Source organism: Liolophura sinensis, chromosome 10 (genome assembly GCF_032854445.1).
Source record: "Liolophura sinensis isolate JHLJ2023 chromosome 10, CUHK_Ljap_v2, whole genome shotgun sequence".
NCBI lineage: Eukaryota > Metazoa > Mollusca > Polyplacophora > Chitonida > Chitonidae > Liolophura > Liolophura sinensis.
This window is the reverse complement of record NC_088304.1, coordinates 4,377,035-4,404,273: the sequence shown is the minus strand read 5'-3', so window position 1 is coordinate 4,404,273 and position 27,239 is coordinate 4,377,035. Positions and strand designations below refer to the sequence as shown.

The 27,239-nt window shown below is 40.7% G+C and overlaps 1 protein-coding gene across 1 annotated transcript in view; it reads right to left on the bottom strand.

Annotated features, from left to right (window-relative positions):
- LOC135476426 (uncharacterized) overlaps nt 1-27,239 on the bottom strand; it is a 58,229-nt gene that overhangs the window by 25,033 nt on the left and 5,957 nt on the right. The window contains exons 7-24 of the mRNA XM_064756453.1: nt 25,130-25,265; nt 23,916-24,073; nt 22,644-22,887; nt 21,647-21,726; nt 21,017-21,080; nt 18,646-18,849; nt 17,701-17,803; nt 14,537-14,657; nt 13,972-14,132; nt 12,819-12,937; nt 11,632-11,790; nt 9,724-9,895; nt 8,850-9,049; nt 5,161-5,406; nt 4,245-4,386; nt 3,049-3,133; nt 1,398-1,527; nt 558-715 (exon numbers count right to left, since the gene is read on the bottom strand). Of these exons, the coding sequence (XP_064612523.1) occupies nt 558-715; nt 1,398-1,527; nt 3,049-3,133; nt 4,245-4,386; nt 5,161-5,406; nt 8,850-9,049; nt 9,724-9,895; nt 11,632-11,790; nt 12,819-12,937; nt 13,972-14,132; nt 14,537-14,657; nt 17,701-17,803; nt 18,646-18,849; nt 21,017-21,080; nt 21,647-21,726; nt 22,644-22,887; nt 23,916-24,073; nt 25,130-25,265 (2,682 nt within the window). The remainder of the gene's footprint in view (nt 1-557; nt 716-1,397; nt 1,528-3,048; nt 3,134-4,244; nt 4,387-5,160; nt 5,407-8,849; nt 9,050-9,723; nt 9,896-11,631; nt 11,791-12,818; nt 12,938-13,971; nt 14,133-14,536; nt 14,658-17,700; nt 17,804-18,645; nt 18,850-21,016; nt 21,081-21,646; nt 21,727-22,643; nt 22,888-23,915; nt 24,074-25,129; nt 25,266-27,239) is intronic.

Here is a 27,239-nt window from a genome sequence, read left to right as displayed (position 1 = left end):
GCCTAAGCCAATGACACATTTATAAGCCTAAGCCTAAGCCTAAGAGCGCTTTGCGATTCCAGGGCCTGTATAATAATGCAGGTGTGAATAAGTCAGCGAGCTGTTTCGCGTGGCGCATCAGTACATAATCACATAATGGGTCATATGCAGGACGCACACAAGCACATGGGCATTTACGCCCAGAATACAACGCTACACATTCTGACAACAGTCCAAGATACTGCTCAGTTCTACTTCTTTGCACGTATTCTAAGTTTTTAAAAGTTTTTAAAACTATGGTCAATCACAGGGGTCTCACATGTCACAAAGGGTTAAAACTGCTATCTTTCATAATGATATATTGGATTTACGTATTTATGTATTTATTTGATTGGATTTTTGTGCCATACTTATGAATATTTCACTCACACAACCCCAGGGGGAGTGGGTTGGGCTGGGCAAATCCAGACAGGAAAATCATCTGCGAGATTATATTGGGTTTACCACATTCTGAAGACCAGGTGACAAGGTCAGGTGTAGCATAATAATTAATCAGAGAAAAATGACCTGTAACTCACCTGAGAATACCAGCGCTGTTTTTCCTCTCCTCCATGTTGATGTGCACAAGAATTTCACAGTTACCCTGGCAGAACAGAGTAGGATCTTCTTCCAGCTGAAACTCTATCACCTGCTCCTCCCCTTCTTTAATGAATAGGGTAGTGGAACGGTTCAAGAACTGAGGGGCGAAAATAACATCAGGTGAAACAGGTATTTATCTTTTTGGTCGTTGTTCATTAACTGATTGATGGTGGAAACATATATTTCACAAAATAGGAGCAGATGGGCAATTTCCACTGCCTACCTGTGGTCAGGGTGTGAAAAAAGATGTTAAAAAAAGGGCAGGTTGGCAATTTCTACTGCCTACCTATTAACAGGTAAAAAAGGAGCAGGTTGGAAAAGTGCACTGTTCAAAAAAAAGGGGCAGGTTGGCAATTTCTACTGCCTACCTATTAACAGGTTAAAAAGGAGCAGGTTGGAAAAGTGCACTGTTCAAAAAAAAGGGCAGGTTGGCAATTTCTACTGCTTACCTATTAACAGGTAAAAAACGGGCAGGGTGCTCCACCCTTCAAAAAGGCCAAGATATGAATCCAATATGCTTTTATGATGGTGGTTATTTTTAAGGAAAGACTGAAACGAAGTGCAATGACACACAGGTGTGACGTACAACTATGCATACCATATCGGTCAAAGACAAAAGGCCTTCAACATGCATTATATGACACAAATGGCTGAAAAATTCAGTGAGGTGTTTGAAATGTAAACCCCTGGCCAAACATGGCTGCTGTGAAATCAGAGGTGCTAAGGTCATCTTTGATTTCACACAGAAATAATCTGTGCTTGGTGAGTAAATCACTTACCTGGAAGTTTGGTATCTGACAGTTGAGATTGAGGGTGGAAATGTGGGCAGATAACTCTGCCTCCAGCTGTGAACTTGTGGGGCACGTGGTAGAGAACTGACGTAGACACATCCGTGCTGTCTCTGCGCCACTAATAAATCAGAAAATATGATTTGATTTATTTACTTATTCGACTGGTGTTTTATGCTGTACTCAAGGATATTTCACTTATACAACGGTGGCCAGCATTAGGGTGGGAGAAAACCGTGCATCGCCCAGGGAAAACCCACGACCATCTGCCGGCTGCTGTCAGACCTTCACACATACGGCCAGAGAGAAAGCCAGCGTGTGCTGGACTTGAACTCGCAGCAATTGCATTGGGGGGAGATTTCTGAGTAACTGCGGCATGCTGCCGTGCTAACCCCCTCAGCCAGAAATGATCTGACCCTGTGGTACATCTGACTAGTGCTTTGATATGTGCCAGGTATTGTGTCAATCAATTCAGATAATGAAAGAATTTATTGGAGGAAGAAAGGCAAAATAATCACAATGACAAAGACTTGATACATTTATAATATGAAAATTATGTAACAAGATTCCATTTAAACTGTTACACAATATGAAGATTACACAACACAACATTAAGATTCAAGCCAACTGAAAACGACAAATACACTACAACAGAAGTATGTTTGTCAAAAATCTTGCTTGGTTTATATACTTGAAGATTTCCAAATTGCAGTATTTTGCTATTGGCTCTGCATTCTGTTTATGGATCAATCCGCAGTATATGTGCCAAGCTGGTCCTCGATTTCCAGAGGTGTGATGATTTGAAGAGTATGGCTTTGTCATGTTGACAGGAGTGTGATGATTTGAAGTGTCTTGGCTTTGTCATGTTGACAGAGGTGTGATGATTTGAAGAGTCTTGGCTTTGTCATGTTGACAGAGGTGTGATGATTTGAAGAGTCTTGGCTTTGTCATGTTGAAAGGGGTGTGGTGATATGAAGTGTCTTGGCTTTGTCATGTTGACAGAGGTGTGATGATTTGAAGAGTCTTGGCTTTGTCATGTTGACAGAGGTGTGATGATTTGAAGAGTCTTGGCTTTGTCATGTTGACAGAGGTGTGATGATTTGAAGAGTCTTGGCTTTGTCATGTTGACAGAGGTGTGATGATTTGAAGAGTCTTGGCTTTGTCATGTTGACAGAGGTGTGATGATTTGAAGAGTCTTGGCTTTGTCATGTTGACAGAGGTGTGATGATTTGAAGAGCCTTGGCTTTGTCATGTTGACAGAGGTGTGATGATTTGAAGAGTCTTGGCTTTGTCATGTTGGCAGAGGTGTGATGATTTGAAGAGTCTTGGCTTTGTCATGTTGACAGAGGTGAGACGATTTGAAGATCTTGGTTTTGTGATGTTGAAAGGGGTGTGATGATTTGAAAAGTCTTGGTTTTGTGATGTTGAGGTGTTTGTAATGGAACCCAGAATCTTGGTTTTGGGATGTTGACAGGTGTTTGAAATGAAAGAAATGGAAGACAGAATCTTGACTTTGGGATATTCATCGCGGTGTGACAATTAAATATCTCCACTTTGGGGTGTTTACACAGATGTGTAGCGATAAGATGCAGGGAAGCAAAAGACAAAACAGTCTAGCTCTCATAAAGTGTGATTCACATACCTGCACAGAGTAGATTTACTGGAGAGCGCAGACATGATTTTGTAGTTGTTCACACAGTTTTGTCCCAGCTGACAAGGTGTGAGACCTGCAGAGAGGAGAAACAGGAAAAAATTGATAATATTGGTGTTAACTTCACGTAAGGCAAAAACACACTTAACAGTGAGATAGAAGATATCTAGATTGACGGTTACGTGAGTTATATCTTCCTGAAGGTTATTCATATTAGGGCGCTTCACACAGTAAGACTATTAAAGTGTACCCTAGGATAATGTTTAACCTTCTCACATGTAACAGAACAACAAAGACACTGTCATCCTTAGCTCATGTTCTCAAGATGTTTCTTCAGGTGTTATTCCATGTAGACTGATATAACTATGCTTTTTGTGAAGCTCTGAAACCGACCAACTCAAGCAATGTAGTTTTGTCTCCAAAATCAAATTGAAAAAGTGAATAAATTGCACTCAAAAACAGCTCTTTCATATGTGAAAAGGTTGAGGAATGTCAGGGTATCAGTTAGAATTTCTCATGAGTAACAGCATCTGGCCACTGAGCCACTTCTCGCTCTTATTACTTCAGGTCAATCAAAACATATAGCTTAATATCAGATACTGTATTTATCTGAAGTATAACATTTTGCTTTAATCTGACTCATCAACCTCACAGAACCATTTAACAAGTTTCTGAAAAGTGTGAGATTAATTTTATATCAGAAAAACTGTAGTTTTGGATTCAAAAATACCCTTTTAGGGCCTTCACTTGCTTCCAAAAGTACAGCTTAACATGCTAAACTTTAAATGAAATACAGTACTTAAACCAGCAAACAGCAAAACCAGGAAACAGCAAACAAGCAAACAGCAAACAGTAAACCAGCAAACCAGCAAACAGCAAACTTGAACCAGTGTCCGGAGGAATGAAAAAATGAGGCAAAATGGTTGGCCAGAAAAACGACATCAGCTGAGACTTGGATGTCTGTACATAGATCTCATGAATTCATATAGTTATTTTTGGAACATGATTAGGACTTTTATAATTAATTACTGATTATATGAAGACCCAATTTTTGTCAAACAGCAAACAGAATGATCTTCATCACTAATGCATTGGCAAGATCCATCAGCTGAATTTCGCTTTAAGGGGCTACAGCACTGTTCAGATTAAACAATGTTAACCTGCAGCAAAATTACTTGTTAACCCACCAGAGGTTGTTGTTGTTTCAGGGGGAGTTATATCCGTCCATCCATACTGGTCACTGCTGGGTTGACACTGACGGAGCGGATCCTCTAGTGATATTGCCTGACCTGCCTGATAGCAACGGCCCTCTATATCACAGGTGTTTGGCTGCAGAAACAAGGGAGACAATATCATGACCAGCATGTATAAACATCAGAATTGTATAATAAATTCACATCCCCGGCTTCAACAATACTTTATTTATTAGGAAAGAAAATATTCTTTCAATGAAAATGGCCATTTTTTCCACTTTCAACATGCTTTAATAGCAGAACTACCGCACGCCCCTGCAAAATCTGCAACTTAACATGAAAAACAAAGCCTCTCACCAATCCAGACACTCTGACTTGAAGTTCAAGTCTCATGCTTGCTTCCTCTATCCAGTCATATGTGGGCAGGTCTGCCAGCAACCTGCGCATAATTGGGAGTTTACCCTGGGCAGAGTACACTTTTCTCTCACTGTAATGATTGCCACCATCATATAAGTGAAATATTCTTGAGCATGGCATAAAACACCAATGAAATAAATAAATAACACGAGAACTGTACCATACAGAAGCATAGGCCACAATAGGTCAAATACCCTGAAAATAGGGTGAGCAAAAAAACTGTGAATTGTGGCTAGACAATAAAGGTTAAATGACAACGTTGTGGATTTCCCCTGGGTTCCACCTGGTTTCCCTTCACCCTAATGCTGGCCGTTGTTGTATGAAATATTCTTGAGTAAGGTGCAAAACATCAATCAAATAAATTAAACGGCAACATTTAAGCTGAAGAAAATAACAGGCCTAACTATGAAGAGAGAATACACAATTGTTGAAAATGTATAGTTCTAAAACAGTCCCATCCAGATCTCCACTGAAGGCGTGATTTCCCAAGTACCTTGATGGTACAACTGACATCTGTTGGCAGGTTGCCAGTGCTTTCACAGGTGTAGCAGCTGGAGTCGTACTGGAGATAAAACTCCTCTGATCCGTACACAGATTCGCCGTTACTCGCAGAGACAAACAGGCCCTCCAGTGATGACGGTTCTTGGAACACCATACAGGTTATCTTGGTGAAAGTTTTAAATGTTGCCGTGTGGTAAGAGTACAGATTGCTTGGTAGGCCTACACCAGTGCTTGAGACCTGAGAAAAAAAGATGTATCATACTTTAATTATTTCTAATTACAATCCAACACCTAAGCAAATTATTGATTTATTACACATGACCGATATGTATATATCCCACTAAATCCCATCCGCCCGTTCAGTCAACCACCTACCCATCCTTCCCACTATTCCCAGACACAGAATACCAAGCAAATCACAGAATAGCCAACCCAATGACAGAATAGCCCACTCAGTCACAGAATACCAAGCAAACCACAGGATAGCCAATCTAATGAAAGAATAGACCACCTAGTCACAGAATACCAAGCAAATCATGGAACAGCCAACTAAATGACAGAATAGCCTACCCAGCAAATCACAGAATAGCCAACTCAATAACAGAACAGCCAACCCAATGACAGAACAGCCAACCCAATGACAGAATAGCCAACCCAGTCACAGAATAGCCCACTCAGTCACAGAATACCAAGCAAATCACAGAATAGCCAACCCAATGACAGAACCCACCCAGTCACAAAACAGCACACCCAGTCACAGAATAGCCTACCCAACAAATCACAGAATAGCCAACCCAATGACAGAACCCACCAAGTCACAGAATAGCTCACTCAGTCACAGAATAGCCTACCCAGCAAATCACAGAATAGCCAACCCAATCACAGAGCAGCCAACTAAATGACAGAATAGCCCAACTAGTCCCAGAATAGCTCACTCAGTCACAGAATACCAAGCAAATCACAGAATAGCCAACCCAATGACAGAGTAGCCCACTAAGTCCCAGAACAGCTCACTCAGTCACAGAATACCAAGCAAATCACAGAATAGCCAACCCAATGACAGAGTAGTCCACTAAGTCACAGAATGGCCCACTCAGTCACAGAATAACCCACTCATTCACAGAATACCAAGCAAATCACAGGATAACCAATCTAATGAAAGAATGGACCACCCAGTCACAGAATACCAAGCAAATCACAGAACATCCAAACAAATCATGGAACACCCAACTAAATGACAGAATAGCCAACCCAGCAAATCACAGAATCACAGAACAGCCAACCCAATGACAGAATAGCCAACACAGTCACAGAATAGCGCATTCAGTCACAGAAAATGCAAAACACAGAATAGCCAACCCAATGACAGAGCCCACCCAGTCACAGAATAGCCCACCCAGACAGAATACCAAGCAAATCACAGAATAGCCAACCCCATGACAGAATGACACTCAATCAGAGAATAACCCACCATGCAAATCACAGTAGCCTACCCTACAAAACACAGAATAGCCAATCCAATCACAGAACAGCCAACCCAATGACAAAATAGACAACCCAGTCACAGAATAACCAACCCAATCACAGAATAGATAACCCAATGACAAAATAGCCAACCCAGTCACAGAATAGCCCACTCAGTCACAGAATACCATGCAAATCACAGAATAGCCAACCTAATGACAGAATGACACTCAATCAGATAATAACCCACCCAGCAAATCACAGAATAGCCCACCCAATAACAAAACAGCCAACCCAATGACAAAATAGACAACCCAGTCACAGAATAACCAACCCAATGACAGAATAGCCCACCCAGTCACAGAAGAGCCCACTCAGTCACAGAATACCAAGCAAATCACAGAACAGCCAAACCAATCACCAAACAGCCAACCCAATGACAGAATGACACTCAATCAGATAATAACCCACCCAGCAAATCACAGAATAGCCCACCCAATAACAAAACAGCCAACCCAATGACAGAATAGCCCACCCAGTCACAGAATAGCCCACTCAGTTACAGAATACCAAGCAAATCACAGAACAGCCAACCTAATGACAAAATGACACTCAATCACACATAACCCCACCCAACAAATCACCGAATAGCCCACCAAATCACAGAACAGCCAACCCAAGGACAGAATAGCCCACCCAGTCACAGAATGGCCCACCCAGTCACAGAATGGCCCACCCAGTCACAGAATGGCCCACCCAGTCACAGAACAGCCAACCCAATGACAGAATAGCCCACCCAGTCACAGAATGGCCCACCCAGTCACAGAATGGCCCACCCAGTCACAGAATGGCCCACCCAGTCACAGAATGGCCCACCCAGTCACAGAATAGCCCACCAAATCACAGAACAGCCAACCCAAGGACAGAATAGCCCACCCAGTCACAGAATGGCCCACCCAGTCACAGAATGGCCCACCCAGTCACAGAACAGATCAAAGTCACAAGGGTTTGTGATTGTAAAACTGTTTAATTTTCCGAAATTACTCAAGCACGTCAAACAAGTATTATCAACGGTGGTTATAATCATCTTTTGTTTCCTGTGGTGTCGCTAATCTACGTAATCTGGATAAGAGATTTTAACAATTGGGGATCGGTTATCACTATGTAAGAAAATGTCATTTGCACCTACTGTGAGCAGTATTAATAGAGGTGTCACTTGTTATCCCACCAGCCTTTGACTGTCGGGTGAGTACTTTTAATCCATTGGCAAAGTGACCTGTCACCTTTTAAGCAACTGAACGTAAAATATAAATTCGCCATTATTGGAGTTCGTCATTCATGCTTGATTAAAGCAGTCAATTAATCAATTGATTAGGCAATACACGCATGAACAGTTCGGTTTGTCACGGATGCAGCCGTTAGCTATCAAAGTCAACCGGAAAAACACAGGATTTAGTTTTTTTTAGCCCCAATATTTAGTTTTTAACTGAAACACATCACAGAACAGCCCAACACATCACAAAATAGCCCACCAGGTCAGATAATAGCCCAGCAAGCCAGAGAATAGCCCAGCAAGCCACATAATTGCCTACCCAGTCACAGAATGGTCCACTCAATCAGGGAATAGACCCCTCAGTCAGAAAATATCTTACCCATTCACAGAATAGCACCCTTAGTCACAGAATAGCACACTCACTCATAGAATACCCCCATCAAGTCATAGAATAGTCCACCCAATCAGAGAATGCCCCCTAGTCACAGAATAGTCCACCTAGTCACAGAATAGCACACTCACTCATAGAATACCCAATCAAGTCATAGGATAGCCCACCCAATCAGAGAATGCCCCCTAGTCACAGAATAGTCCACCTAGTCACAGAATAGCACACTCAATCACAGAATACCCAATCAAGTCATAGAATAGCCCACCCAATCAGAGAACGCCCCCTAGTCACAGAATAGTCCACCTAGTCACAGAATAGCACACTCAGTCACAGAATAGCCAATCAAGTCACAGAATAGCCCACCAAATCATGCATCCAAATTTCAAACATTCCCCCCACAACACATCAACCCACACTTAACACAGCACACAGCTATTCACCTATCTCTTTTTGTTAAAAAAATAAACAGCAGTCTATGTGGATACTTCACTGCCTTTATGTGAAGTTAGGATGTACAACAATATTGATCAGAAAAGGCTATCAGTCCACACACCTTAGCAGGGTGAAACCTGCATTCAAGAGCCGGGCTGTTCACAAAGCTGTAACCCCGGAGGGTGACAGTGGAGCAGTCTGTTTGGGAGGTCAGGTTAACATCACACATGTGACCCTCATCAATTCCCATAAGCTGCGGACCAATATCAGCCCTGACAGAACAGTCTGAGCCCAGGTACCCGGCATCACACATGCACAAACCTGTAATAGAATCAGAGATAATTACTCAACACACCAGTGTTACTAGCCAAAAGGGACCATTTACTCATGACAGGAATTTTCAAACAATAAGCTGTGTCTTTAAAGAGCTAGACCTGTGTCACAGCTATTGTGTTTTAAAAGATGAGTAAAAGGATAAGAATGAAGGTACTCCCTCCTAGGCCCACTTGCACGAAGCCGTCTTAATGTTACAAGCATGTAACTATGACTGTTACCAGCAATGTAGACATTACATCGCCATGGCTGTTACGTGCTCGTAACATTAGGTGGGTTTCATGCAAGAGGCCCTCATTCCAACAAATCTGCAAGGTCTTTTGTAAGTTTTAGACAATCATACACAAATTATTTTTGTTCTTTCCACTTTTGCCTGATATCATGTCGAGCAGAAACACACGACCTGATAGATATATTCACAGTGGGAGTTATCAAAGCTACAAGTAAACAATTTAACAAATACATGTACCTGACAGGTAAGCACAAAGGAAATTGATTGAAGTATGGTTAAGAAGTGTTGCAAATACCTTATCAAGTCTACAGGTAAAGTGAATTGTCAGTTTCCTATGGGTGATATCAGGTCAGTATTTCAGCATGAAACACAAATTAGCTACAAATCCATGACAATCAAATTCAAGGTACACAAGGGAGGTAATCCATACCATCAACACAGTTGCCATTTCCACTACAATCCTGGTAACAACTGGCTGAGAGGAGCTTGTTTAGAAGCACTGTTGTGTTTGTCTGATCTACCACTGTGCGCCTGGCCTCTTGTTCACAAGCCACGCGGATACTACTCCATGCTGACAGTGCCCAGTCTATACCACCAGTCACCTGAAACATACAGTGTTCATGCAAAGGCTGCTACTCACCCATAAGTACCAGTCATGACTATGCAAAGCTTCTAGTCACAGATAAGTGCCAGTAATGACTATGCAAGGCTGCTAGTCACCGATGTGCCAGTAATGACTATGCAAAGTTGCTAGTCACTGATAAGTGCCAGTAATGACTATGCAAGATTGCTTGTCACTGATCAGTGCCAGTAATAACTACACAATGCTGCTAGTCACTGATAAGTGCCAGTAATGACTACACAAGGCTGCTAGTCACTGATAAGTGCCAGTAATAACTACACAAGGCTGCTAATCGCTAATTAGTGCCAGTAATAACTACACAAGGCTGCTAGTCACTGATAAGTGCCAGTAATAACTATGCAAGGCTGCTAATCGCTAATTAGTGCCAGTAATAATTACACAAGGCTGCTAGTCACCGATAACTGCCAGTAATGACTATGCAAGGCTGCTAGTCACCGATAAGTGCCAGTAATGACTACGCAAGGCTGCTTGTCACCGATAACTGCCAGTAATGACTATGCAAGGCTGCTTGTCACTGATCAGTGCCAGTAATAACTACACAAGGCTGCTAGTCACTGATAACTGCCAGTAATACCTACACAAGGCTGCTTGTCACTGATCAGTGCCAGTAATAACTACACAAGGCTGTTAGTCACTGATCAGTGCCAGTAATACCTACACAAGGCTGCTTGTCACTGATAAGTGCCAGTAATAACTACACAAGGCTGCTAGTCACTGATAAGTGCCAATAATGATATGCAAAGCTGCTAGTCACTGATAAGTGCCAGTAATGACTATGCAAGGCTGCTTGTCACTGATCAGTGCCAGTAATAACTACACAAGGCTGATAGTCACTGATAACTGCCAGTAATACCTACACAAGGCTGCTAGTCACTGATAAGTGCCAGCAATGACTACACAAGGCTGCTAATCACTAATAAGTGCCAGTAATACCTACACAAGGCTGCTAGTCACTGATAAGTGCCAATAATGATATGCAAAGCTGCTAGTCACTGATAAGTGCCAGTAATGACTATGCAAGGCTGCTTGTCACTGATAAGTGCCAGAAATATAATTACACAAGGCTGCTAGTCACTGATAACTGCCAGTGATGACTATGCAAGGCTGCTAGTCACTGATCAGTGCCAGTAATAACTACACAAGGCTGCTAGTCACTGATAACTGCCAGTAATGACTATGCAATGCTGCTAGTCACTGATAAGTGCCAGTAATGACTATGCAATGCTGCTAGTCACTGATGAGTGCCAGTAATGACTATGCAATGCTGCTAGTCACTGATGAGTGCCAGTAATGACTATGCAAGACTGCTTGTCATCCAGAAGGGTCCATTAATGACTATCGTCAATTTTTAATGAGCATGGAGAACTGTTGGTCGTAGGTAAGGGACATAAAGGCCATTCATGGCAATGGGGGACTGAAGCCATTGTAAAAACCTTGTAAAAAAAAGTTCTATTCAAATTTTCAGTAAATCCATAGCAAATGAGTTTATGTTTATATTTGTGCTTTGACACTGTCCTCAAGGATATTCTAAATATATAAGGGGCCAAGCACCACTCTGGTGAAAGGAAACTTGGAACAGCCCAGGGGAAACCCACAGCCATCCACAGGTTGGCACAGGACTCAACAAGGGCTGCTTAACTGCCAGATCTAACAACAAGGTTTGCCCTGATTCGGTTACACCTTCCATTCTGTTACCTTAATGTCATCCACGCAGGCTGAGAGAACATACTTCAGATTCAGGTCTTCAAGGGCTTCTCCACACTGACGGGAGAGGTTGGACTGGCGGAACAGGAAGTCATCACAGAAGTCTGTAGCATTCTCCTGGTACCACCCATTTGACGGCCAGCTAGGAATCTGATCCAAACAACAACAACAGCAACTTGTCAAAATTTTGGGCAAAATTAGAAACTGATTTCAACACTTCAGTAATAACTTCAGATGCTAAGGAGATAAAACATGAATGAAAACTTCTTGAGTATGATGATACACATATTAAATACCAATGAAATCAACAAATATTAAGAAATGAATAAAAATCTCAAACTGTACACATGTAATAAATCTTTTGTCAAGCCCAATCGACCATATTTATTTATATATTTATTTATTTATTTGATTTGTGTATAACGCCACACTCAAGAATATTTCACTTATACAATGGCGACCAGCATTATAAAGTTAGGAAGCCAGGAAGATTGTTGGGAAAACCCATGACCATTCGCAGGTTACTGGCAGATCACCTCACTTACACCCCAAAAAAAAGCCAACTTGAGCTGGTCTTGAACTCACAGCAACCATATTGAGTCCTTCCCCGACACTGGCACGCTAACCACTCAGCCACAAAAGCACCTCAAGTCTATCATAAGATGAGCTAATATGAGTGCTCAACTTATATAACATTTCCTGATTGAATTTTAAACCTTGTTATACAAAGTTTTGGGGTACTGGTCCTTTTTGGGGTACTAATGTTATTTTCACCCTTAGTTTAATCAAATGAAGAATGTGCTGCCTAGCAGTACGTCTGACTGAATGTCGCTATACTAATGTCAACTGTTGTTTTACGGCCAGAATAAACATCTTTTTAAGTCTTGGAGGAGAATATCAAAATAAAAACTTGAAAATCATCTACATGTATTTTATGGTTATCCTGGCAATTTTTCCTGCTGAAACCATATTTACATGACTGGAAAGCCTAAAAAACAGGTAAACCATAACAACATTAAGAGACAAATTGAAACGGTGGATTATCTATATTTCACTTTTGGATTTTGCTCTTAAATCTGAAAATTACCCTAGTGTTGCCTTACTCTGCCAAAAACAATATGCAGATACAACTGGCCACCATTGTAATGGAGAGCTTCACATGTTTGCAACACTCTTACCTCTGGGTCATAATTTAGGTCGATACGAGGTAAAGGTCGTCTGTTGGTTTGTCTTTTTGATCTGGTGATCAAGGACTCAATGGCTGAATCCACAAAGTCTTCTGTCCCGAATTCAGGGTCTAAAAATTATGAATAAATCACAGATTGCACAATGAAGCACCAGTTTTTGCCCCACAGCAATTCAGTACAGCAACAACAATAATAATTCATCATTGCAGACCCAAAAAATTTCCCAGAGCAATACAATTAGTGATTCCAGTCTAATGTACCATTAATGACACATCTCTAGGCCTACCAGTGTTTTGTCTGTAGTGAGAAAGTGGGCTCTCCCCAATGAAAGATACGTATGACACTGAGTGACTTGTCCTAGAGTCATGGTTACAATCAAAAACATTGACTTAAGTAGAGAGTTCTTCATAATTCTTTATTCATGTTCCTTTTTCTGTACCAAAGTTTAGGTGAAATATGGTACTTCATCTTTAACTTCAGCTGACTAACATCCAAAAATAGCTGTGACAATATACACGTATAACCAGGGTTCTGTGGAGGAATATGCCATCTGAGAATCTTGCAATTAGAACCCCTATTGGAGAAATACATGTTATTCCTCAACATGCACACAATCTGATTCCCATAAACACAAATACTTATAACTGTTTATTTGATTGGAGTTTTACAATGTAATCAAGATTGCATCACTTAAATATGACAGCGGCCAGATATTATGGTGGAAGGAAACTAGGCAAAGTTCGGGAAACAACTGACCATCCACACGTTGAGGACACACCTTCCCACATACAACCAGAGTATTGGTAAGAGGCCCCTGGTCCCGGTGAGAGGTGCTGCGCTAGCACACTAACCACTTGGCCATGAACCCTCTCATCCTCAACCAGGGTTTCATTTAAAATTGGGGGAGGAGGTCAGAGTTCAAAAGCAGGCGGCTGAATTGAAAATAATTATGTCACAATTACCATTGATTTAAATGGTAAGAATATTCAAAGTAGGTAGCTACAGGAATGGCAGGAGGCAGCCCTCTGCGGCTTGCTACTTGCGCTTTTTGATCACCCTGCCCATCACCACCTTTACATTTTACAATTAGCATCACACCGATTCTTGAAGTTGCAGAATAATAAAGGGACAAAATATGACTTACTGATACTTAGGTCACAGGTTGAAATGTGTAACTGATCCATGCAGACGTTTTGGGTTACCTCCCCTGACAGGTAGGTGGCAGCACAGGAGCAGTGGGTGGCTAATGGTTGAAGCACAAGGCCTGCATCCACTCCCTCTATGTACGTATCAGCAATGTCCACTCTGAAGACATAAGCATTCGTCGTACCTTGATAATAATTCCTGAGAAAGTACTGGTGTATTTGTTTGGCTATGATACAATGTGATAATCAAAATGTCATAGCCTTTGTGTTTTAAAAGACGAGTTAACTGATACGGATCGAGCAGTCTGAATTATTTTCCTTTTGCAGGATATTATAAAAACCTCTTTTGTCATGTTTGTAAGTCAAACTAAAATACAGAAAATATGTCATTACGTCATTCAAGAATATGTGATATCACTCATTGCATATATATCTCCACAAACATGTTGCTGTACTTTCAAACACTTTCACTCCATTCCAGGATAGTTGCCTTCCTTGATAGGCTGCCTTCTGTGACTGAACATCACAAAAAAACATTCACAAATATAAATGTGAGAAATTTACCTCCACGAGTTGGAGAAGACATTAGGAATGTTAAGTTCTTCATCATCTGATGGATCAAAGATGGTGCCATTTGACATCAAGAGGTCATTTGAAACATCACCATCATAAACACCACATAAACCTGGCAAAAAACGGATAACAAAAGGAAAATAATATATGCTCATACAAGCTAGAGTTAAAGATTTTGACAGTTATCCTGTGAACATGTTACTCCCAATGGTTTAGTTGTGGTGAGATTGTGGAATGGTAATGGCTAGTTGTAAAAGGTTTCACCATATTCCCTGCTTGAATATTGCAGATGAAGGTGTAAGAAATGGTTCTGGAATGCATGGAGCCTGTCAGTGGTGTGCCACAGTTGTGCATGCCACTGACAGCCTTTGTCTGATAAGTACTACCCTAAGAAATGCTTTTAGAATGCATGCAGCCTGTCAGTGGTGTGCCACAGTTGTGCATGCCACTGACAGCCATTGACTGATAAGTACTTCCCTAAGAAATGGTTTTGGAATACATGCAGCCTGTCAGTGGTGTTCCAGAGTTGTGCATGCCACTGACAGCCTTCGTCTGATAAGTACTACCCTAAGAAATGCTTTTAGAATGCATGCAGCCTGTCAGTGGTGTTCCAGAGTTGTGCATGCCACTGACAACCTTCGTCTGATAAGTACTACCCTAAGAAATGCTTTTAGAATGCATGCAGCCTGTCAGTGGTGTTCCAGAGTTGTGCATGCCACTGACAACCTTTGTCTGATAAGTACTACCCTAAGAAATGCTTTTAGAATGCATGCAGCCTGTCAGTGGTGTTCCAGAGTTGTGCATGCCACTGACAACCTTCGTCTGATAAGTACTACCCTAAGACATGGTTCTGGAATGCATGCAGCCTGTCAGTGGTGTGCCACAGTTGTGCATGCCACTGACAGCCTTCGTCTGATAAGTACTACCCTAAGACATGGTTCTGGAATGCATGCAGCCTGTCAGTGGTGTGCCACAGTTGTGCATGCCACTGACAACCTTTGTCTGATAAGTACTTCCCTAAGAAATGCTTTTGGAATGCATGCAGCCTGTCAGTGGTGTGCCACAGTTGTGCATGCCACTGACAACCTTCGTCTGATATGTACTAACCTAAGACATGGTTCTGGAATGCATGCAGCCTGTCAGTGGTGTGCCAGAGTTGTGCATGCCACTGACAACCTTCGTCTGATAAGTACTACCCTAAGACATGGTTCTGGAGTGCATGCAGCCTGTCAGTGGTGTTCCAGAGTTGTGCATGCCACTGACAGCCTTTGTCTGATAAGTACTACCCTAAGACATGGTTCTGGAATGCATGCAGCCTGTCAGTGGTGTTCCAGAGTTGTGCATGCCACTGACAGCCTTTGTCTGATAAGTACTACCCTAAGACATGGTTCTGGAATGCATGCAGCCTGTCAGTGGTGTGCCAGAGTTGTGCATGCCACTGAAAGCCTTCGTCTGATAAGTACTACCCTAACAAATGCTTTTGGAATGCATGGAGCCTGTCAGTGGTGTGCCAGAGTTGTGCATGCCACTGACAACCTTCGTCTGATAAGTACTACCCTAACAAATGCTTTTAGAATGCATGCAGCCTGTCAGTGGTGTGCCAGAGTTGTGCATGCCACTGACAGCCTTCGTCTGATAAGTACTACCCTAACAAATGCTTTTGGAATGCATGCAGCCTGTCAGTGGTGTGCCAGAGTTGTGCATGCCACTGAAAGCCTTTGTCTGATAAGTACTACCCTAAGACATGGTTTTGGAATGCATGCAGCCTGTCAGTCCTGTGCCAGAGTTGTGCATGCCACTGACAGCCTTTGTCTGATAAGTACTACCCTAAGACATGGTTTTGGAATGCATGGAGCCTGTCAGTGGTGTGCCAGAGTTGTGCATGCCACTGACAGCCTTCGTCTGATAAGTACTACCCTAAGACATGGTTTTGGAATGCATGCAGCCTGTCAGTGGTGTGCCAGAGTTGTGCATGCCACTGAAAGCCTTCGTCTGATAAGTACTACCCTAACAAATGCTTTTGGAATGCATGGAGCCTGTCAGTGGTGTGCCAGAGTTGTGCATGCCACTGACAGCCTTTGTGTGATAAGTACTACTGTATTTCCTCAACCTTTTTGCAAATGAAAGAGCAATATTCAGTGCAACTTATGTTCAGTTTTCAAGACAAAACTAAAATGGTTGGATTGGCAAGTTTGAGGGCTTCACAAAAAACTAAAATTTTATTAGTCAACACAGAATAATGCCTTCAGAATATGCTTGAAACACCTTGCAAACATGTGAAAAGGCTGAAGTACACACAGAGAATAACATCGCTCACGTGGCTGTTTGCCATGCAGTTGAACGTGTTTATGACTGATTGCCTGCCATCAGTATGGTGCGTACATATGAGACATGGACAAGTTCATTAGTAACTTGCCAAAGTTGAAGGTTTTATAATGTAACAGCCTAATATTTTGATTTATTTATTTACTTATTTGACTGGTGTTTTACGCCGTACTCAAGAATATTTCACTTATATGATGGCGGCCAGCATTATGGTGGGTGGAAACCGGGCAGCCTGGAGGAAACCAAGGAACATCCGCAGGTTGCTGGCAGACCTTCCCACGCATGGCCAGAGAGGAAGACAGCATGAGCTGGACTTGAACTCTCAGCGACCGCATTGGTGAGAGACTGCTGGGTCATCACGCTGCGCTACTGCACTAACCAACCTAATATTTTGAAATCTTCAATTATATACGGTGCAATGTAGCAGATGGCTTCTGCCATCACAAGTCCATTGGGCATTATCTATTTTCAAGCCAGGCCAGGCTGTGAAAAAAAAACACATCATTCTTGGATGTTATGCTACAGTGCTTGTGAATTACCCCTTTGCTTTATTTATTCATTCGGAATGCTTTTTTAAAGAATTTTTCACTTACATGATAACCGTCTTTAATATGGCAGGAGCAAAATGGGCTCCCGAAAACCCACGATAATTAAACAATACATCAACAGATTAAAGAAAAGAACTACATAGCTTGGATCCACTTGTTTTTGGTAGACAATGCTCCCCATTCCAGTGTCTTTATACATTAATTGAAAATTTCCCATATATCATTCATACACGTACCAGAATCTTCTACCCTCTTTTTAGAGCATGTTCTATAACCTCTCACCTCTTGTGGATGACCAATCAGAAGGTGAGGCCCGAATCCAAACATTCAGGTATTTCCTAGAGGTCACCTCAATCACAATGTGTGTCCCACTGGGTAGTGTGACCTGCAAAATGTTAACGCATACAGACCAGATCTCAGTCCAGAATAAAAATGGCTTTACAGTCACATCAGACTGATTGACTGATTGACTGGTGGTTAATGTATATAATACCAGAGCCATATCTATAGCCATTTTAGTTCTGGAAAACGTTTCAGCATGCACCAAACTACATGTAATCAAGCTGTATTAAAACTAACAAGTACATGTAAATATAATGATTTACCAACAAAAAGTTAAGGTTTTATACAAATTTCTTTCATTCACAGATTAAGAAGCTCTCAAAAAGTGTCATTCTGTTTCATTCCATAAAATTTCTTTATGCACGCTGTCACAATGTCACCTTTAAAGTTTGGGGTCAGACCCTTCAAGTTTTTTCTACATATGGCCCTGAATACTACCATATAAAATACAATATCCACCTTGTATGGACAGAGGAAATCCGAGTTCCTGGTGTAAAACCAGAACTACTGAATGGCCAAAGTTTCTCACATGTGATCCTTATGTTGGAACTGAGGCACACAAACTCAAGTCTACCCCGCTGTCAGTGATATATATCAAATAGAGACATCCTTTCAAACAATATCCTCTCATGCTGGTTATAGTTGCTAAAGGTAAGATTTAAACCCATTTCCATTTGAATATTCCTTTCACCTTGTACTAGACTGCTTTAGACCACTCAACAAGGTATTTGTTTAGCTCAGAGACACTAAGAGAAACATCTGTTTTGTAATCGTTGAACTCAATCAATCACCTTAGGTCCACAATGATTTCTTTATATATATTTTATTGGTGTTTAAGACTGAACGATTTGCCAAGAAAGCAGCATACATGACATATAAACTGACCTTGTGCACTCTGCCTTCATTGTCTGAGGTAATGACAGTGCCCGGAGTTAACTCCCCATTTTTGTATAAGGTAGCCTCCAGGGGGAGCTCTGATCCATCAGGGCGGTCACAACTGTCAATGACTAGCACATCATCCCCCGAGCGCACCGCAACAGCACAGGTGCAGGATCCATCACCTCCACACGACTGGAACCAGCCATGGACCTGCAAAACAATTTTATCTCACACGTGAATGACTAGTGGGTAGCACACTCGATGCTCCTAACAGCACCATGCGCCATTCTCTCTGTTCACTTTACATCTCTGCCACCATTAGCAAAATCTGTACAGAAACCTTCAACAATGCTGAGGTCACTCGGGTCACGGTGATAGGACAGGAAGTGATGTCAGAAAACACATAAACTCTGTCTCATCCTTTGTCTCTAACAGTATTAAATACTTTACACATATCCATTCCCTTTGACTAATGTGTAAGTGTAAAATATGTCTCCAACCAACACCTGGAAAAATTTTGCTGATGAATGCTGATTAAACAGTCAAAGCAACCCTACCTGTGTGGCACTGGCTCTCAATGACAAGTCTGCCCAGAGGTGGCAGTGATGTAAGGTGAGCATAAGGAGCTGCACATGCGCTGTAAGAAGTCTATTCTAGCTCGTCTGTACAATTTTATTGTTTTTGACCCCCACATATCATCATCACACCTTCTGATTGAATAACAATTCCCATGACAAAAACTGTAGAAACTAATGAAGTTACCTTTCAAGTCCATGCTACATGTAAAAATATTACAGTTCTGGTCCATGTCATCAAAAGTACTGATATATGCTTTCTGAAGTAAATAGATTAAAAAGTTAATTTCAAGCAATATGTATGAGACCCCATTATACATGAGGTGAAAAAAACTTAACTGGACACCAACACCAACACTTTCCCTCCCCTCACAATACCTCTCCTTACTGCAGAGCTAAAAAACTTAACTTTCATTCCATATATCCTGATGCACAGGAACTCAGAAAAGCTTAAAGGATTAGTGTTCAAATTTAGCTACTGGTCATAAATATAAAGATTATAACTTGTTTAAACAGTATGTTACTTGGAGGGCTTCCAAGAAAAGTAATAATGACTTTAAATCCATCAAGAACAATAGATTTACTGCCTTAGCCCATCTCCAGCTGGTTGCCCTGTACTGTTCGGCAGGTAACATAATAGATGGCCAATCCAAGTCTAGCTGACCTAAATAACCTTGGAACACACATAAACATGTGTTTATCTTAAGACTTACTATTTATTTACTATTCTTTCCCTCTGGCTTCACAGTAAATATCAATCTATTCCCGAGGGATTCTAAACTCATACGAATACGTGACGACAAGTACCGGTACATGTTATTGTTAGCATTCCGAAAAACTTCTGCCTATTTAGTCGTGTACAATATAAATAAACGCACATGTACGAGGTGGGCGTCTGCGTTAGTGTACAGACATCAGCTATTTATCAGTTTTCAGTTCTGTTCATAGTATTTTATAACTACTGTATGCAGATGCCATTGTGGAAATTCAGCTCCATCCCTCCTGTAGCTTTCAGCTGTAAATGGCTAGAACAGATACGGCCATGTTTGATGGGTACAAAATCCTTTCGTCTTGTGCTGTAAATTACCGCCTTCCTGAGGGCTAAATCGTCTGGAAACTTGAAAAACCAAACTCCAGGGTCCTTCGACGACCTGTCTTTACAACTGCATGCAGAGCAGTAAACCATTTTGTGGAGAAATTTGATATGGCTGCTGTGACTCTTGCAGCTTTTTTAACACTGAACTAAATGGCAAAGCTCTCACAGCTCGTGAAGGTTGGACTTCTATGATGTAATTCGGCAGAGACTACCGAGCGTTAGTGGAAACTAATGCACAAAACCAGCCTCATCATGTAGTGACTTGAACTGCCATATTTACTCTGATAAATGCACCCTTTTTCAGTACTTTTTTACACTCAATTTAACAATATACACAGGGGTAGCTCATTATAAATAAATAAGAAATCTGGACATTAATCCTTTAACCTTACATCGGAGTGTAGAATTAGACACCAGATCTTAGACTAGGGAGTTAAAAAAAAGCCTTAGCCTTCCATCAGAGTTACATTTACACACCATTCTCCAGATTAGACAGCTAAACTTAAACCTTCAGTCCATACATGAGAGCCCATAACACAACTAAAAGCTTAACATTCAATTCAAGTAAAGTGTATGAGAGCCCATTGTATAGCAGCTAATAAAAAAAGCTCAAGCGGACACCAACGCTGACACCGATGGTGACACCGGTGTCACACATATTGTATATATGTATATAAGTGAGGTTGTTAGGAAACAGAGACAGTACCTCGTAGCTTCCTGATCCATGCCTGGCTAGCACAAATTCACCTTCTAGGTAAACGCTGAGATACCTGCAAATAAACATCATACATTCACGTCAACAGTAGACGAATTACTAATAACCATTTCTGACATACTCTGCCACAATATGGCTGAAGTTACGGTCAATGTGGTGATGTCAGTAACCCCTTTCATTATATCACTTCCTCTCCAGCCGTACGTGGGAAGGTCTGTCACCAACCTGTGGATGGTCGTTGGTTTTCCACCACCATAATGCTGGCCGCCGTCGTGTAAGTGAAATATTCTTGAGTAAAAACACCAATCAAATAATAAATAAATATATAATACATTATATCATTGTTATAGACATAAAATTTTCCTTCTCAATTTTGTCATTAAAAATTTCAAGAAAGGTATGATTTATATTCTCATTTAAAACATTTACTACACAAAGAGTTTACATACCAAAAGATGGTCCCAAATACCCACCATACAAAAATGACTTTCAAGTGTCTTTCCTCTTTGAAGAAAAATCGAAAAAAATATTTTATGTAACTTTTATGTTTTCTCCACCTTTAACTTTTCATGTATTACAGACTTTGAAACAGTATTTGGCATGGTAATGGTGTATACTCACCAGCCATCAAAACTGTTGATATGAGGATCTGCAATGACAGAACAGGTGGAAACACTGCGATCCATGTCCAGCACAGTGACCTGCAACAACAACAACATGACACAGCAAATATTACAGTGTAATACTATCATATTAAAGCAAGCCAACCCGTGTGTGATCCCGCTTTGCCCTGTCTCCTCTCATCACTGTGCTGGACACAACCATGTAAGTGAAATATTCTTGAGTACCAGTATGGTGTAATATATGCACCATGAAAAAAATAAATACATAAATAAATAAATAAATAAGGCAAGCCCCATAAACCACAGAGTACTTCATCTACATGTCATGCACAGCTCAACACCGCAGATAAGTAGGAAAGCGGTATCTCTCCAAGGATGATAAATACTGGTAATGATTTCACTGAAAAACATTCCTATAACGTGTACACTGTTACAGGCTGCAAGTGACATTTGGTTGTCTGACTTAATTAACATATAAGTGCAACTTCAGTCCCAAGAGAAAGCAGGTGGACACATTAAAAATCACAAATACCGTATGGAACAGAGATTTTAAAAAGTGTAACACTATTTAGCGCCTAAAAGTGAAGCGTCATGAAAACAAGATCCTCTGCAGTTTCTGTAAAATTTCCCTGATGTAACATAACAGTAGGCCTATTCATTACAATAAGGTAGTAGTTCTGCTGGAATGACATCATGCTCATTTGAAGCATGACCACATTTGTGACAATACGCCATCAATAGGAAATGTCAAGTGTTCTTGCATGACGTCAAAACCAGGCAAACTTGGAAGCAACAGGCAACTTTTGTTTTTCTATTATCCTCTAAAACTGATAACAGCCTCTCTAATACAGTGCAATTTTTTTTAGCAATTTAGGAAAGGGATCCTTATCATTTCACCTTGGTCACAGACATTCAGGTTAGACACCAGTGTAGCTCTTTAACTGCATGAAAGATTAGCCCTAATGTATTCTAAAAAAAAACAACTAAATTCTCACATCAAAAGAAGCAAACTGCACTGAGTAATCTGCTATGCTGGAGACAGAATACGACTTTGTCATCATCAAGGCAACCCTCCATTCTTGTTGGCCATCAAACTTTCCATCCGATACGGCTGTGATGGGTATAGAGAGTGTCTCATTCCAGTTACTGCCGTCCACAACTACACCGCAGAAGCTGGTCCCAGACAAGTTGTCATGGTTACCGACAACTAACTGAGGTATGAAACTTCCGTCAGAACAGCTGCAAATATAAACAAACACTATTCCTGATTAGCTTAAAATGGAATATTCAAATTTACTCATATTATTTATTCATATAATGGGATTTCGGCAGAAGTCCGAAGAGGGACATATTACATCTTTTCAGTGATGCTGGCATTCAACTGAAGTGCCAACAGCGTGACGTCACAGTGGATAGACCAAATGCATCACAGATCAAACCCAACATGTTCCATGTCATGCAACAAAGGACTTGTGACATGCAAGTTCTTTGTCACACTCGTGCCACCTTTTGTTGGAGGAAAATCTGCCGATACCCCATTATTGCTTAATGTACTAAAGAGCTTTTCACTTAAACAGGAGTGATTAGGGTAATTGAACTAATGACCTTCGACAAGTCCAGAGAAGAGCCCAGAAAAAATTCACCATACAGCCTTTAATTGTCAGGTATCTAACAAAGCCAATTCTGAACCTGTCGAAGCTGGATTTGAACTCACCATTACTCTGGCTACGGAAAAATCAGTTGAGCTCAAAAGCCTTTTTTTCACACAAATCTCTAAATACGTATACAAGAAATTTTTCTTATAGAATGTGGGCAGTTACAATCATCTGTTTCTTTTTAACATTAAGCATAAATATATGCTGCACTTCCAAAACCTGCAGTTTTGCTACCTTTCAGACAGTGTATTCAAAACAAAAAAAAAAATTCAAAATGTAACGGTTAAACTAAAACATAAAAAGATTTCAATAAGGCCATAAGTGTTCAAATTCCAATTGTTCTCAAGATTTACTCATGAGTGGATCACTGAAACAAGACAATTGTTACCGTTCTTATTTGGAGGAAATTATTACTGGCACAGAAAACACTGAAATGAAGTGCTTATCAGGTGAAAGATCATTAAACAATGTCCATGAAAATAGCTCGATATATTTTTGAAGAATTTTTCCAAACAAGTACGCAATTTTAAAACATCAGAATGTTTTTCATGGTCTTTCATCTGACATATAATTCATGTTAGTGTTTTCTTTGCCTTTAAGGATTACCACTACCTTGGTGTTGTTCCTGAGGTCTGAGCAAATGAAATGGTTATCTCAAAGCTGCAAGTGGCGCCATCTTGGTCACAGTACAGTGAAGGGTCTTCAGTGCACATAATGTCCATGATACGCGTCTCTCCCTCATTTACATACTTGTTCTGATCAATATCCAGCTGTAAAAAAAGACAAACATTACTGATAAATGATAAATTTGAATTAAGACCTCTGTCTCCAGCTAAGCTGTGTCTATCAGGGTTACCAAGAGGTCTCAGGTTCAAATCCACCGCTTACTAATTTTAACTACAGCTTCAAGTTGGCCGATCATTTGGAGAACTACCTTGATGTCGCAAGTGCTCTGACATACAAACTAATACAAACTGCTTGATACGATCCCTCAATAAAGCCAACTTGTCTCCCACCGATAATATGTCATCATATGTGTATGTCACACCAAGGAAAAGTCTGCCAGTTACTAGCCAAAGGTTGGTGGTTTACCCCTGGCATTGCAGTCTTTTCCACCCACAATACTCTCAGCCATGGTATATGTGGAATAGTCTTGAGTATTGAGTTAAACAATCATCAAATATATAAAAAAATTAAATCCATGGAAGAATGATTAGTTCTGGTGTGCTGGCATGAATCTGTGTTCTACAGTACCCAATGAATATACTCTACGGGAGCCTCCATGGTCCAGTGGTTCTGGGAGTTGAAGTTGAAATTGTGACATCAATAATATTGATGAGGTGGCCAAAATTTTGATTTCTAAAGCTGAAAAAGATCGTAATTTCAAATCTTGACTTGAGTGAGTGAGTGCTTGTGGTTTAACGTTGTACTTAACAATTTTTCAGTCATATAACGGCGAAGGAATCTTTAGAGTGCATGTAATGTGCCTCCTTGTTGCAGGACGGATTTCCACCGCTCTCTGATTCTAGTGCTGCTTCACTCAGACGGCTTACCGAAGGCAACTAAGCCGCCCCGCCTGAGCCATTATACTGATATGGGTCAACTAATCGTTGCACTATCTCCTTCATGCTGAACGCCAAGCAAGGAAGTTACAACTTCCTCTTTTTAGGTGTGACTCAACCCAGGATTGATCCTGGATCTACCGAAATCTTGACTTGAGTCATAAACCGTTTTGTGGAATCAGCCTAGGTGTTAGAAGTTCACTGTCTACGCATGGTGAAAGACATCACTGAAATAAATAAACAAATAAATTCACACACTATTACCTGACAGTGGGGAATGTTACAGTCGTCCACTGCCCCCCTGATGGGCATCAGAGTGCCCTCTATGTCCTCTCTCACCCCCACTTTACACTGCAGTATATCCAAAGATTCGACACACGCCTCTGCTCTCACCACTGCGCTGATGATGTGATGAACAAACAAGAAAACAGTCAGACAACACTGACAAAGAATATCAGTCTATACATACTGACAAAAATACCAGTCTAAGCAAACTTACAAGAATACCAGTCAATGGACACTTATGAGAATACCAGTCTATAGACACTTACAAGAATACCAGTCTAGAGACACTTACAAGAATACCAGTCTATGCACACTTACAAGAATACCAGTCTATGCACACTTACAAGAATACCAGTCTAGAGACACTTACATTAATACCAGTCTAAAGACACTTACAAGAATACCAGTCTATGCACACTTAAAAGAATACCAGTCTATGCACACTTACAAGAATACCAGTCTATGCACACTTACAAGAATACCAGTCTATGGACACTTACAAGAATACCAGTCTAGAGACACTTACATTAATACCAGTCTAAAGACACTTACAAGAATGCCAGTCAATGGGCACTTACAAGAATACCAGTCTATAGACACTTACAAGAATACCAGTCTATGCACACTTACAAGAATACCAGTCTATGCACACTTACATTAATACCAGTCTATGGACACTTACAAGAATACCAGTCTAGAGACACTTACAAGAATACCAGTCTAAAGACACTTACAAGAATACCAGTCTATGGACACTTACAAGAATACCAGTCTATAGACACAAGAATACCAGTCAATGGACACTTACAAGAATACCAGCCTATAGACACTTACAAGAATATCAGTCTATAGACACTTACAAGAATACCAGTCTATGTACACTTACAAGAATACCAGTCTAGAGACACTTACAAGAATACCAGTCTAAAGACACTTACAAGAATACCAGTCTATGGACACTTACAAGAATACCAGTCTATAGACACTTACAAGAATACCAGTCAATGGACACTTACAAGAATACCAGTCTAAAGACACTTACAAGAATACCAGTCAATGGACACTTACAAGAATACCAGTCTATAGACACTTACAAGAATATCAGTCTATAGACACTTACAAGAATACCAGTCTATAGACACTTACAAGAATACCAGTCTATGCACACTTACAAGAATACCAGTCTATAGACACTTACAAGTATACCAGTCTATGCACACTTACAAGAATACCAGTCTATAGACACTTACAAGAATACCAGTCTAGAGACACTTACAAGAATACCAGTCTAAAGACACTTACAAGAATACCAGTCTATGGACACTTACAAGAATACCAGTCTATAGACACTTACAAGAATACCAGTCCAGAGACACTTACAAGAATACCAGTCTAGAGACACTTACAAGAATACCAGTCTATGCACACTTACAAGAATACCAGTCTATGGACACTTACAAGAATACCAGTTTATAGACACTTACAAGAATACCAGTCTATGGACACTTACAAGAATACCAGTCTATAGACACTTACAAGAATACCAGTCTATGGACACTTACAAGAATACCAGTCTATGGACACTTACAAGAATACCAGTCTATAGACACTTACAAGAATACCAGTCTATAGACACTTACAAGAATACCAGTCTATGGACACTTACAAGAATATCAGTCTATAGACACTTACAAGAATACCAGTCTATGGACACTTACAAGAATACCAGTCTAGAGACACTTACATTAATACCAGTCTAAAGACACTTACAAGAATACCAGTCTAGAGACACTTACAAGAATACCAGTCTATGCACACTTACAAGAATACCAGTCTATGCACACTTACAAGAATACCAGTCTATGGACACTTACAAGAATACCAGTCTAGAGACACTTACATTAATACCAGTCTAAAGACACTTACAAGAATACCAGTCTAGAGACACTTACAAGAATACCAGTCTATGTACACTTACAAGAATATCAGTCTATGCACACTTACAAGAATACCAGTTTATAGAGGCCGTGTTCATGAATAATTCACTTGTTGAAATCGACTTTGACAAGAACTATTTTATGGAACTGCA